General features: G+C 40.9%; 1 protein-coding gene across 1 annotated transcript in view; it reads right to left on the bottom strand.

The window, feature by feature from the left end:
• Positions 1 to 13636, bottom strand: part of PGM5 (phosphoglucomutase 5) — a 194802-nt gene that overhangs the window by 33077 nt on the left and 148089 nt on the right. The window contains exon 10 of the mRNA XM_061132188.1: positions 1738 to 1872. Coding sequence (XP_060988171.1) covers positions 1738 to 1872 — 135 coding nt within the window. The remainder of the gene's footprint in view (positions 1 to 1737; positions 1873 to 13636) is intronic.

The raw sequence follows: 13636 nt of genomic DNA, 5'->3' as shown, positions 1-13636 counted from the left end.
TAACCAGCATTACTTATGTTTGTTTTTTTTTTTTTTTACCCACAGACTGATGTAGATACTTACCACAGTCCTCTAGCAGCAGGCCTGTGATGGCTTTCAGCTTCAAAGGAAGCCTAAAAAAACCTAACACCACTTGGCTTTGTGGGACTACCTCAGAGAGACACTCATATGTGCATAGGATTTTTTTACACATGTCTAATGGCCTAGACATCATACTTCTGCTCTTGGTGCAGAGGTAAATAAAAATAAGCAAACATCATAACCACTTACCCCATGCAAATAGGGAAAAGAATGTTGAGAAAAAATAGCCTTGAGTCAGAGTGAGTCAGAGTTGGTGACGCCAGGAATATCATTCCTCACCCGGTACATAGCTCTGGACTTTCAGGCCCTTGCTTTAATCTCACTTCCCAACATGAGATGTAGAAGAGTTTTATATGGAATTTTTATATGGCCTCCAATTCTTGCATGATTAGGTACTATCTTGCATGAAAAGTACTCACTAACAAATTATGTTGGCAGACTGTGGCACATCCCTGCATGAAAAGTCTGGGATCCTGAGAAGGAAAGGCCAGAGTCTCAATGCTGGCCCTGTGCTCTGCCCTTTCAAACTCTCAATGATCCTAACAACAGCTCTTGGTCTCCTGCTTTAGATAATTTTACTCCAGACAGATCTACTGGTTATAGGATCAGGTGTAAGAATCTACGGTATCATTTTTACCAAATTCTTTGAGATTCTCCAAAGAAAGAGGCAATTTTTTTTTTTTTTTTTTTTTAGTTAAAAACCACTAAATTACTGACAAGGAAAGATAACCCTTCCTGGTATTTTACTCCTTCCAGGGCACAAATTTGGCAAATTATAACTGAAAGTTCTGGGCAACACTAAACTGAGAAGCAGTGAGTTTTTCTTTGTTCCTCTCCTTCTGCACAAAAGAAGAGGGAACCAGTGTTTTCATTGCAAGGAAACATCTCATCGAAGATTCTGCCTCAAAACCCAGGTTAAACTAGAGATCAAGGCAGGGAGGGGCAGCCTGCAGTGTGGCTGCAAGTACCCAACATTAGAGAGGCGGTTTTCTGGTATTACTTAATGTTGCCTGGAGCTTTAACAAATGTGGGAGTGGGAATCGGCTGTGCTGCTACTCTTCTAAGTGAGTGTTTAATTTGCCCTTTTTGGACAACTTGAGAGGGCTCTGCTAAACTCAAGCCAGCCCAGCTTTGTCAGTGCTCCCTGAACTTGAAATTCAGAGCAGCCCTGGGCCCTCTTCTCATGCCGGGCCAGGCAGAGATCTCAGGAAGTCCAGGGCGGCACCTGTACTGGCACCTCAAGGTCACCATCCACCTCGGAGCTTTCCAAACACTTGGGAACTGGTCATTTAAATGAGTATAGTCAAGGCTCTGAGGAGTTGGATCAGCTTGACTAACTCAAAATTTCCTCAACTTATCTATACAAGGTGCCTCTCTTGAGGTCACTACAGTCCAAAAACTACAGGACAGTCGGGAAGCAAGTAGTTTGGGAAATGCTGGTCTAAACCCATAGATGCTCAAGAGCAATTTTTCTGTTTCAAACACTGCAATGAAAGAGTTAAATTTACTTAGAGTCATTCTAAGTGTGCCTTTGGCTGGAGCTATCCATATGCCTTTCTAGAAAGTAAAATCTCCGCCACTAAAGGCCCACTGGAGCTCCTGAAATTGTCCATGACTGTAAGATACAGTGCTGAGAGCCTAGCTCTGTTGTGTTACCTGGGGCTCCTGGTCATGGCCGCTGGGATCCCTCTCGTAGCTTTCTGCATACAGTCTGATGGTGGCCCGCACGCCACTGGAGGAACTGAGGCGGAAGATGAGCCGAGATGCATCAGAGAAAATGATCCTCAGGCCCTAAGAGCAAGAACACCAAAGATGGATCAGTGAACAAATAAACATACATGTAAAAATGATCAATACTGGCTTTGGAGATTAGCATATCTCTATGCTCCAAAGATGCTCAGCAGCATGACAACTTATAACTGGCTCTCTACAGTCACTCTAGCGGGACAGTGAGGTAAATCCAGATGCTCCCTGAGGTTATCTATCATCTCTATTCTGTTTCTGTTGCTTTCTGGTGAATGTTGGGAAGGGTGGGATTAGGAACAACACTGTGGACAGATGCTCAAGCTCCCTTGGTCTGGCAATGTGGAAATCAGAAAGGCATGGAGGTAACAAGGATGTGGTGATATTTAATGAGTGTCACTGGAGCCAAAGTTTGTCTCTTTGGAACCTGCTGGATGCAATCAGGTAGGCAATTTATCTGTTACAGTGAGACAAATTATCCACATCAAAGCTACCCCCACATGATGTCAGACTTGGCTTTAACTTCACCTCCTCTCTGTTTCTGCCCACGTTCCCACACTTCCCTGGGAGCCATGAAGTCCTACAATGAAACACTCAGGGCTGGAGCTTTTGCCGGGTTTTGAGGGTTTCTGTGTGCAGCCTCATCCTCTTGGTTCTCTTTTTCATTCTTGCTCGTAAGACCTGGCCATCAGTGTGTGGTGGGGGCAGAGCTGCAGCAGTATCTCACATACTGCCCACTATTTGACTTTGGCTCAGAACAGCATCCATTCTCTACGCATCTCTTATTAGTGGCAGCAACATTTTTAAAAATATGACTGAGATCACATTGTGACTTCTGTTGAAGGAAATTTGTTTTCTTAAGACAACTGATAAAGTTATTGTTATAAATAAACATATTGACTGGGGCCAGAGGAAAGATAGGCAGGAACAAAATAATATGTCTGGTTGCTTGTTGATTCTGAAAAAGTAGAAGTCTCAGACACATTGATAGCAGACATTTTCCCTAAGAAATTTACTTGGAAACTTCTCTGGCCTCAAATCCTGCTTGTCAAGAATAAGCCATTATTAAAAATATTCATACATGCCACATGAACCTGATTGCTAATCTCTTACCCTTACCCTGATCTGGTGATATCGCTGGAAAACACTGATTCCATTTCAGCAGTTTTCTGCCTTTTAAGTTCTGTAAGCATATTTTGTTCCAATTGCAAAATAAAAAGCTTAGTCTCTTTTTGAGTGGTTCAATGTCTGCCACAACATTTGTAATAACAAGAAGCCATGTCCCTTCCTGGCATGTGCCTTCAATCACTCTGTGGCACAAGTTTTGCAAACAGGATAGTTTTGCCCAGGAGTCATTCATGGGCATGCATTTTACAGTGACCCTCGTAGATCTGGTACAGGGCTAAGCCCTGGGTATATGACGATAAAGACAGTATGTGCTCTCCATGAGCCTAAAATATTCTATCACAATGAGCAAAACTATTTTCTTAACCACCTTGTGTTGCTGGATAAGTGAATAGTTAGGAAATTCCGAATGGAGCAAACACACCAATTTCTCTGCTATCCAGAAAGTATGATATACCAAATTCTGTATAGACTGACAATGAAACCCCAAAGGTTGGTTCCACCATTGAATTCACAGCCATGTTTTTAAAAACTTCAAAGTTGAAGCCCTAAAGCTCCTTTTATTGCAGATGCTAAATCAGTTGAAGCCAGCTCTTCTGATGACCTCCTGGACTTAACCCTTTAAGGTAGTTCCATTACACAATTAACCTCCCAATTTAGTTTATGGTCATTGCTGTTGTTGTTCAGTTGCTGTCTTGTCCAACTCTTTGTGAGCCTCTGGACTATAACATGCCAGGCTTCCCTGTCCTTTGCTCTCTTCTGGAATTGCTCAAATTCATGTCCACTGAGTTGGCAATGCCATCAAATCATCTCATACTTTGCTGGCCCCTTCTCCTTTTGTCTTCCATCTTTCCCAGCATCAGAGGGCATTTAAGAATTCAGGCCATGATAAACCATCAACATGGTTTATTATCTGCTCATAGCTAAGTCCTTTTTTATTATCTGCTCATAGCTAAGTCCTTTTTTACAGTGAAATGATGTTTCTTCTGTTGTTGTTTGGTTGGTTTTTTCCCCTGCGTGTAGCCATATATTTGGCTATACTCATGGAAGTTTGGTTAGAATGAACATTGGGTAGCTTGAAATAGATTTTGCACTTGAAAAGATGTTAAAGGAGTGAATAGCACACATCAAGCTGCTGGAAACAACTCAATGTCAGTGTCATCTCTCTTTCCTAAGGAGATCTTAATAGAGAATCCACGTTGGTTTGTTAGACCTCCCACTGAGGAACATAACAATCTTCTTTCTCCGTGTGGAACCAAAAAAACACGTAGAACGAGTCCAGCTCTGTGTTGCAACAACCTGATAGTCCCATGACTGCTGAGCATCACTTGGATGGATGAATAGTTGTACTGGATTGTTTTGGGGTCTGCACATTGCTTCAGTGAACTTTATGAATTTGCAGCCTCAGCGTAAGCCATGTTCTCTCCAACATGTATCATTACCTGCTATCAACTAAATAATGAGGCCAGAAATCACCACTGACCAAGACTGGCCAAGTTTCAAAATGTTCCATAATTCCAACAAAAAATGCCAGTAATATACTTTGCTTTTTATTTATTTATTTATTTTTTAGGTTAAACTCAGGCTTAGTGATATAGTTTGTCAGCCAAATTTGACCTGCCACTTGTTCTTATAAATCAAGTTATTACTGAAACACAGCCATGCCTGTTCATTTCTGTGTTGTCTATGACTGATCTGTCTTACAACTGCAGAGCTGAACTGTTAAGACAGACTGTCTGGCTCATGAGAGGCAAAATATTTACTATCTGGCTCTCTACAGAAAATGTTTGCTGACCCCTCATATAACCATTCCATTATCTACAACATGGAATACTTACCTTTCAACTCTACCCTAGAAAATTGAAAATATAACCATATGTCTATGGAAATTCCAGTAGAAAGAAATTATGAGGACAGTTATAAGGCTGTCCTCCAGGTACCCCAACTTCTAGTCACTGTTCATCTGGACATATATTTGACCTCAATCAACTTACTTCTGATCACCTACTCGTGACAGAAATGGATTTATTAAATTACATTTTATTTTATGTCCTCACTTTTATTGCAGGGTCTGCAAGGCACAGTTATAAAATCTACTTTTTGTAGTCACTATAGGAGACTGTATGAAGCTCCACATGAGACATCTCCTCAAGAGCCAAATGTTAGGAAAGCCTTTCTTCCCCTGAGGAACTAGGGGTTTTTTTGTCTTTCTGACAACAAGAACCTTATAACTAACCATGGTTCCCTTTTCAATATGGCTGCCAGGATACTTTATGCCAAATTTGAGGTTAAGCCCAAGTGGATCCTTATGATTTGCATAATTATGAATTTTTCTTCCTCTGTTCTTGACTCTCTACTCTTATTTATATTTTCCCTAGTCTTGATTTCTGTTTCTTATTTATATTCTAACAATTTCATTATGTGTGTGTTTGCTGCCACAAATCCTCTCCTAGAAATAAGGCCTAGAGCAAGTGAATAAAATAAGTTCCCTTTAAAGTCTTAACCCTAAAGTGTTGGCATCACTGAATTATATCTTGGTCCTTTTTTAGCTGATAAGCTCTGGGAGGGCAAACCCTTACGTTCCTTGCTCGCCATTTATTGATACAGCCTAGGACAAGCCCGGTACACAGTAGGCCCTCCATTGACACTTGTTGAGTGATTGTTATTACATGTCCCACAACTGGTATGAATGCTACCAGAAGGCCTCCTTCCACATTTTACAAGGCCAAATGGAAACACACTCATATTCTCCACTGGTGAACTGGGGCTAATGTATTCACTCTGAAGGTTAATTGTGAAGGATACTGTGTCTGCTCATTCTTCATTTTCAGAGCAAAGGTCAGTTTCAGTTAAAAATAATGGAGTTGAACCATGATAAGTTCTTTTCCCCAGTTGGGTGATCTTGTAAAAATTATTAGCTAGCCCATTAACTGCAAAACTTAATACATACTGAAATCAGCCAGGAGTCTTTAAAAATAGTGGTACCTGGCTTTCACATAGACATGGTGATTGAGTTTGTATGGGATGTGACTTGGGCATCAGTGCTGTAAAAGCCCTCCACGCGATTCTAATGTGTAGCCATATGTGGACACCAGACTAGTAGTCTTTTTTTCTCTGGGTCACCTACTTCATACGCTACCAGCAAAATGGGGTCTTAGGAGGCCATAACACAGGGGCCTAATGAAACATCATGTTGCTGCTGAGTCCTGAAAGCCTCCTCCTAGTGCCTTGTCAGCAGCAGAACCACCGGAAGCATCTCCTCCTGAGCATCTGACACTAACTGTTTTTAGCACGATTGCCTAAGGAACTCCTGAAGCAGTACTGAAGGGATCCATGATACCACTGTAACCGCAGCAGCTATAGCAGCTGAAATTTCCATGACCCAACAGCCACACTCAAGGGGGAACGATGCCCTCCTGCATTAGAAGACAATGTTAACTAGTGGGATGAGGCACTGCACTTCCAGCCTAGGGTTTTTCCCCCTTGGAGTGACCATAGCTGCATGCCTCAGTGACCAGGGTAGGTTTTCCCACCTTATCTTTGTCCCAATGAAAAAGAATTGTTAAAGAGCCGCTCCACCCAGAAATCCTTCAATCTGCTTCCAGCTATCTCTATAGTATTTCTTTTCCTCCCCATATCTGCCCTTTTTTGGTTTGCTGTTGGTGGAGAGTCAGTGTGGAAGTGATACAGGAATAAAAACAACAAGGAGAGAATGGGACTAGAATTCTGGCTAGCTTTTATCAGCCGGTGGTCTTGAGTAAGTCACTTAGGCTCTCCAACTTTTAGTTTCCTAAAAAGTGGATGAAAATAATACAGCCTGGCTTACTGCGCTGTTGTATCAGATCAGAAAATGTATGTGAGAAGTGCTTTAAAAATTACAAATCACTATATAAGAGAATTCTTTTTCTTAGGTTAAAGCTTTTCGTGAAAATGGCGCTGTGCTCTAATTTGTCCAACTTTCCAGATTTTGCAAAAGATTGCTGTATAATGTCTAAATGGCAATGGTCTGTGGTATAATGCTACACGTGTGTATATGTGTGTTAGTCACTCAGTCATGTCTGACTCTTTTGCGACCCCATGGATTGCAGCCCTCCAGGTTCCTCTGTCCATGGGATTCACCAGACAAGAATACTGGAGTGGGTTGCTATTGCCTTCTCCAGGGGATCTTCCCAACCCAGGGATCAAACCTGAGTCTCCTAGCAATGCTACATACGTATTTTTAAATTGGGCAGTTAAAATTAATTTTATTTTTAAAACTTTGCCATGTCCTCTGAAATCACTACTAAACATACAGATATGTTACCATTTATCTTCTTCATGCTTCCCACTAAATGGCTTTTTGGCAAAAAAATATATACATACTCTTTCCTGATTGGCCAATTTTAGAATTTTAAGGTCCTGAGGAAGACCTTAGGATAATCCAGGCCACTTTCTCCTTTTACTAAAAAAAAGGAAAGATAGAAAACTTGCTCAAGGTCACACAACCAGTAAATGGAGGAGCCAGGGTTTCAGCCTACCTTTTTTCTTCTGGCTCCAGGCTTGTAATCTCAGTTGACCATATGAAACCACTGATAGCCATTCATTGCTTTCATGTGAAATATTTGAACAATATCTCCTGTGACTTTGTATGGTTCCCCCAAACTGGCACAGAGCTTTATGTACATTACAGTAGGTATCTGATAAATGTTTGATACATGATTTTTTTTTTAAGCCCTTGTGTAAATCAATGCAGGGAAATCTGCAAGTTGCTAAGTACAAGCAGAGCTGCCAGATGTGGGTTTGGAGACTCTATGACATGTTGCAGCCAGGCGGGGAAGGAGGAACTGTACATTACCAACAGTTCTTTGGCAGCATCTGCTCTAGTCAAACACTGACTTGGGATGAATTCCAAGCGAACACGGCGTATGGCCCTGAAATCTGGTACAGTGTTGCCTATACCGCCTGTTGGCCACCCCAGGCATATGAACCTGGAGACAGGACAGGCTTGGAAGAGAGAAACTCTGCGAGATTGACTCACATGTTACTTCCCACAGGAAATCCCAGTGATTTATCTGGAAAGCTTCAAGGTGAAAATATCACTGTGCAACATCTGAACCATATTTTGTAGACCAAAGCATGCAGCTTAGAAAGCAGAAGATTTGGATTGGACAGATATTTCTTGCCATGAAAAAAATTACCTAGAATTACCCCATTTTTCTTTGTTTAAGTCAGAGTTAGCTGCGAGCATGAGTTCAATGGTGGCTGAGCTGGGCAGCTGCTAGTCCATACCATGCCCTTATATAAATTACAGGCAGTGCCCCCTCTGGGTGGACAAATTACACAGAAGCATCTTTCCTCTTGGCTGGTCTGGACTTTAGCTTCTCCTCCCAAATTAGGCCCCTGCCTTTGTGCAGTGCACTGACTACATAGCTGTACCCAGCTGCCCTACCCTTGAGAGTAAACCTCATCTAGACTTTTAAATAAACAATCAGCACTCTTGGAAACCAACAATTGCAAATGCTTATCTAGAAAAAATCAAGGTCAAATGGCTTCTTAAGTGCACTTTTAAAACACCTCTCTAGCAAAACTCACGTTAGTGATGAGAAGCCTACTTGGAGACTGAAGACTTACAAGCTAGTCCTCATCCAGATTTCAACTATCAAGTTTAGAACAATGGACCTAGGTCATACACATTCCATTTCTCTGTGTCTTTAGCCAAGATGGCTGCTGATATCTGTTCACTCAACACCAGGCCTGGTTCTGGGGTATTTTGGATTCAGATATTCTTTACCCAGACAACAGAGGTAGCTTCCTCCTTCAGTCCCTGTGATAGGCTGCAGCTTTTCCCTTTAATAGTTAATTTTCCTGGGGATGGCTGCCCTCCTGACTATACACACACACATTAGTACTTCAGTAGGAATTTACTGGGATGCCATTCCAGAATGCTTAGATTCTTATCACACATCTTAGCAGGTTTCTATCAATGCTACCAACAGTTTAGAAGATAATCCTAAAGCAATCAATTATGTCAGGAAAAGGTAATTCATTACAACAAAACCCAAACAAATCAGAAGGAGGGGAGTCAGAACTTCCCAACTAACCAAAAATAGTCTCTCTCTTTCAGAATCAGCCAACAGGTCATTACAAAGCACTGAATACATGTTTGGTGATTGGAAGGCAAACAGGCAAAATCACAGGAAAAGTACCTATCAGGAAAAACAGTTTTTAATCCATAATCTTCAATGTATCTACCAAGAGGCCCAATTATTTTTACTTCCCACAACTACAGTGCTGTAGAATGAGCACTGGAGTTGGAATCATAATCACAGCCATTGTAACATCCCATTGGGAATGTGACAGCACACAGGAAACCCAGCTCTTTCTCGGGAAAGCTAAACAACAGTGTAAGTACAGTTAATGGAAGAAAAACATGTACAGTAGCCTGATAAGACAGTTTCACCTGAGCCAGCCCCCATCCACTCTTCAGGGCACAGTTTAAATATCACCTTCCCATGGAGAGCTTTCCAGAGCCCCAGTCTAGGTTCATTCCTTCTGCTGTGCTGTGCTTAGTTGATCAGTCGTGTCTGACTCTTTGTGACTCCACGACTAGCCTGCCAGACTCCTCTGTTCATGGGGATTCTCCAGGCAAGAATACTGGAGTGCCCTCCTCCAGGGGCTCTTCCCAACCTTGGGATCGAACCCAGGTCTCCCACACTTCAGGCGGATTCTTTCCTGTCTGAGCTACCAGGGCAGCCCTCCTTCTGCTATGCACTTCCAAATAAGTGATTTCTCTGTAATGCTCTTTAATAAACCCTGTAGTCATTACAAGTTTAATGGCAGTCTGTCTTTCCTGCTAGCAAGTCCTGTGTGCTGCTATATCCTCAATGCCCAGCAAGCTGACTTGCTTTTTTATTAATTAATTAAAATAATTAATTAAGCTTTAATTAACTAATGACTAATTTGAAAATTAGTCATTCAATGGAGTCGGACATGAATGACTCAAACTTCTACTACCTTCACCATGTTGTATTAAGGTAGGAAAGGAATGTATTTATTAAGAGGAATTTTTTAAACAACCACAACTTGCAACAGCAAAAGGATTTTTTTTTTAATTTAATTTAATTTTTGGCTGTGCCATGTAGCATGTGAGATCTTAGTTCCATGATGAGGGATCAAATCTGCAACCCCTGCATTAGAAATGCAGAGTCTTAACCACTGGACCACCAGGGAAGTCCAGAAAAAGGGCTTGTTAACCCAGACTTGATCACAGTATATATGTAATGATAATACTTTACTCCCTAAACATGTGTGTTACTTGACACAGGAGGACCATTAATGGGTTTTAACATTCAGATTTAACTAAATCTATAGGTGGGATAATAAGTCTGACTGAAGTGATATCTTCAATTCTACTTCTAGGTGTGCAAACCACACTCCAGCAAATGGCATGTTATAGGACAAGGGCTGTTAATATGACAGTCTCTTAGTTGGTTCATTGATTGGAACATAATAAAAGTTTAAGCTTGAAGTTAAAGGCTGACCAGTTAACTCTGAATAGAGAGCCCCTCCAGAGCCCCAGATTTTTCAGCTGACACTGTTCAGTTGCCTTCATGTGAGGCTGCCAGAAACGAGGCCTTAGTAAACCTCTATATCTGTTGACCAGGAGTTGGCGATACCATGGTACATATTAAAGCACCACATGTCAGACAAAAATATGATTTCAAGATTGCCAATTTACTATCTTTATTATTTCTAAACACTGAAATTAAAAAGTATAGACATCTCCCTGCATATTAAAATAACAACATTAAAAGCAAATTAACTTCAGAATCAGTCTTCAAAGTGTACTTTTTCTCTGAACTAATTTCAAATGGCTCTTTTTTCCAGGTTGAGGACGACATCAAAATGTTTCCACACAGCTTGCATAACTTGAAGAGGTATTAATAAGTTCAGAGTTAGTCTGACATAATCAAATTGGATTTGGTTTTCCACATCAGCTAACTGGTATGCATTTATTTACATCAGTTTTTTTTTTTGAAATATCAGCTGAACTTATACTTGCAAATTACTTCAGCACTCATAGAATTTAATGATTTTTGATCTTGATAAATAGAAATACGGGAGCTGGATGAGTCATAAAGAGAGACTCAGTTGGTTAAATTTTGCTCCTAAAGTATCAAGGTTTCTCATTTCAAAGCTAATCAAATTACAGGTCATAGTTCTGGATTGATGCCCACTATGGTGGCAATATGCCTTCACTCAATGCTGGTACCATTTGTCAAGTTGTCTTTCTTTCACAGAACTGGAATTGGAGCACTCCTTCTCCCAGAGCCAGGAGAGTCTCATAGTTGGGGCTATAAGGAGGAGATAAGGAAGGATAACGGTGAAAGGAAATCTGGGTATCCATAATGCTCCCCAGGATAGTGACTGTTGAGGGAAGAGAGAATATGCCAAACACCAGGGAAAATCTTGGTATTTGCACAATGAATTCATCCTTGAGAAAAGACTGGGCCACCCTTTATGCAAATATTAATCAACAACTATACCCCTATTCTTAGAGTAGCTAGCTATTGCCTATTTTTTCCACTTGCACTTGAAGAAAGCATCATCATTCATTCATGTTACTAGATTTTACCATCCAGAAAATAACCAGTGACATATCCTCTTGGGACCACGAAGGATGAGCTTCTATCATTGAACCATACCTCATTCAATTGCTATTTCTAAATCAGAGTCTCTCTTGGGTCCTGTTTAGTGGAACGAACACATCAACTTTTCTCTTGGTGCCCACAGTCACAAAAACATCAGACACTTGGAGGCAGCCATAATAAATTCCATGAGATCTGACAGGCCACGGTAAGGTCAGTGAAGTCCCTGGGAATTCATGTGAGGGGTTTCCTTCTTGCTCCTTTTTTTTTTTTTTTTCTCAATTTGGTTGTGCCAGGATCTTTTAGTTGTAGCACATGGGATCTAGTTCCCTGACTGGGAACTGAACTCAGGCCCCCTGCACTGGAAATGCAGAGTCTTAGCCACAGGATCAGGGAAGTCCCTCCTTCTTGCTCCCTGACTGACCTCCACAAGATCTCACGGGCAGGACAGACTTTGCTGAACTTTTTCAGAGCAGTGGAGTGGATGGGGGTCAGGGGGTGGGGGAGTGGCTTATCACCAGAACAGGATTTTAATTTCATTTTCAATGGAGAAACATTTCTTCTTTATCTCTAGAGATACATGTGAAACAACTTTATTTTCCCACGGTCTGTTCCCTGACTCTGACCTCAACACAGAGCTGCCTTAAAAATCCTTTTTCTTTTTGAAGTGAAGTGTGTGTGTGACAGAGGACAGAGGATGTTGGGGGAAGCAGAGAAATGTGAGTTTGAATCAATTCACAGATAACGCAGAAACTGAGGGGCTTTCCCATGTCTTCACGTGACACCCTGCAAAGCTGCATGTTGTTGAATTCTTTCCCCTGCTTTTCTTATCACAAACAGAGAAGTCTGGCAAGCTACATAGGGTCACAAAGAGTCGAACACAACCGAAGCAACTTAGCACGCATGCATAGTTCATTAAATGCCAAAATCTTGCTTTCCCAAGGATGCTCTTTTATTTATTTATTTATTTTTTGCTGACTTAAATAATTTATTTTTATTTTTTTAAGGATGCTCTTTTAATATAACTTATTTTAGTTAATCATTTATTAATGTGTATTATATACTAGGACTTCATGTGTATTATCTGATTGAATTCTCCCAATGACTGTATGAGGCAGCCACAATCACTATTCTTATTTCCACAGACAAGTGAGAAAGGCACAGGGAAGTTGAGTAACTTGCCTAAGATCACCCAGCCAGCACATGGCATCGGCTGCACAAGTCTATGTACTGCAAACCACTGAATGGTACACTTTAAATGGGTGAATTGCATGTTATGTGAGTTATTTATCTCAGTGAAGCTGTTATAAATTTATATTAAAAAACTGCACCACTAGGGTTAGGAGATGTAAGCTATTATATACAGAATGGATAATAACAAGGTCCTACTGTATAGCACAAAGACCTATATTCAGTATCCTATGATAAATCATAATGGAAAAGAATATTTTAAAAAAGAATGTACATGTGTGTATAAATGAATCAATTTTCTGTATAGCAGAAATTAATACAACATTGTAAATCAACTATACTTCAGTAAAAAAAGCAGCACCATGAGAAAAACCAATATTATGCATTTGGTAGGCTCTCAAGAAACATCTCAAGAAATATGGTTTTTCTAGTAGTCATGTATGGATGTGAGAGTTGGACTATAAAGAGAGCTGAGCACCGAAGAATTGATGCTTTTGAACTGTGGTGTTGAAGAAGACTCTTGAGAGTCCCTTGGACTGCAAAGAGATCAAACCAGTCCATCCTAAAAGAAATCAGTCCTGAATATTCATTGGAAGGACTGAAGCTGAAGCTGAAACTCCAATACTTTGGCCACCTGATGCAAAGAACTGCCTCATCTGAAAAGACCTTGATGCTGGGAATGACTGAAGGCGGGAGAAGAAGGGGATGACAGAGGATGAGATGGTTGGATGGCAAAACTGACTTAATGGACATGAGTTTGAGTAAACTCTGGGAGTTGGTGATGGGCAGGGAGACCTGGTGTGCTGCAGTCCCTGGGGTTACAAAGAGTCGGACATGACTGAGTGACTGAACTGACAAGAGGTATCTAT

Source organism: Dama dama, chromosome 29 (assembly GCF_033118175.1).
Source record: "Dama dama isolate Ldn47 chromosome 29, ASM3311817v1, whole genome shotgun sequence".
Lineage (NCBI taxonomy): Eukaryota > Metazoa > Chordata > Mammalia > Artiodactyla > Cervidae > Dama > Dama dama.
The sequence above is the reverse complement of the archived record's forward strand: the minus strand, read 5'-3'. Positions and strand labels throughout refer to the sequence as shown.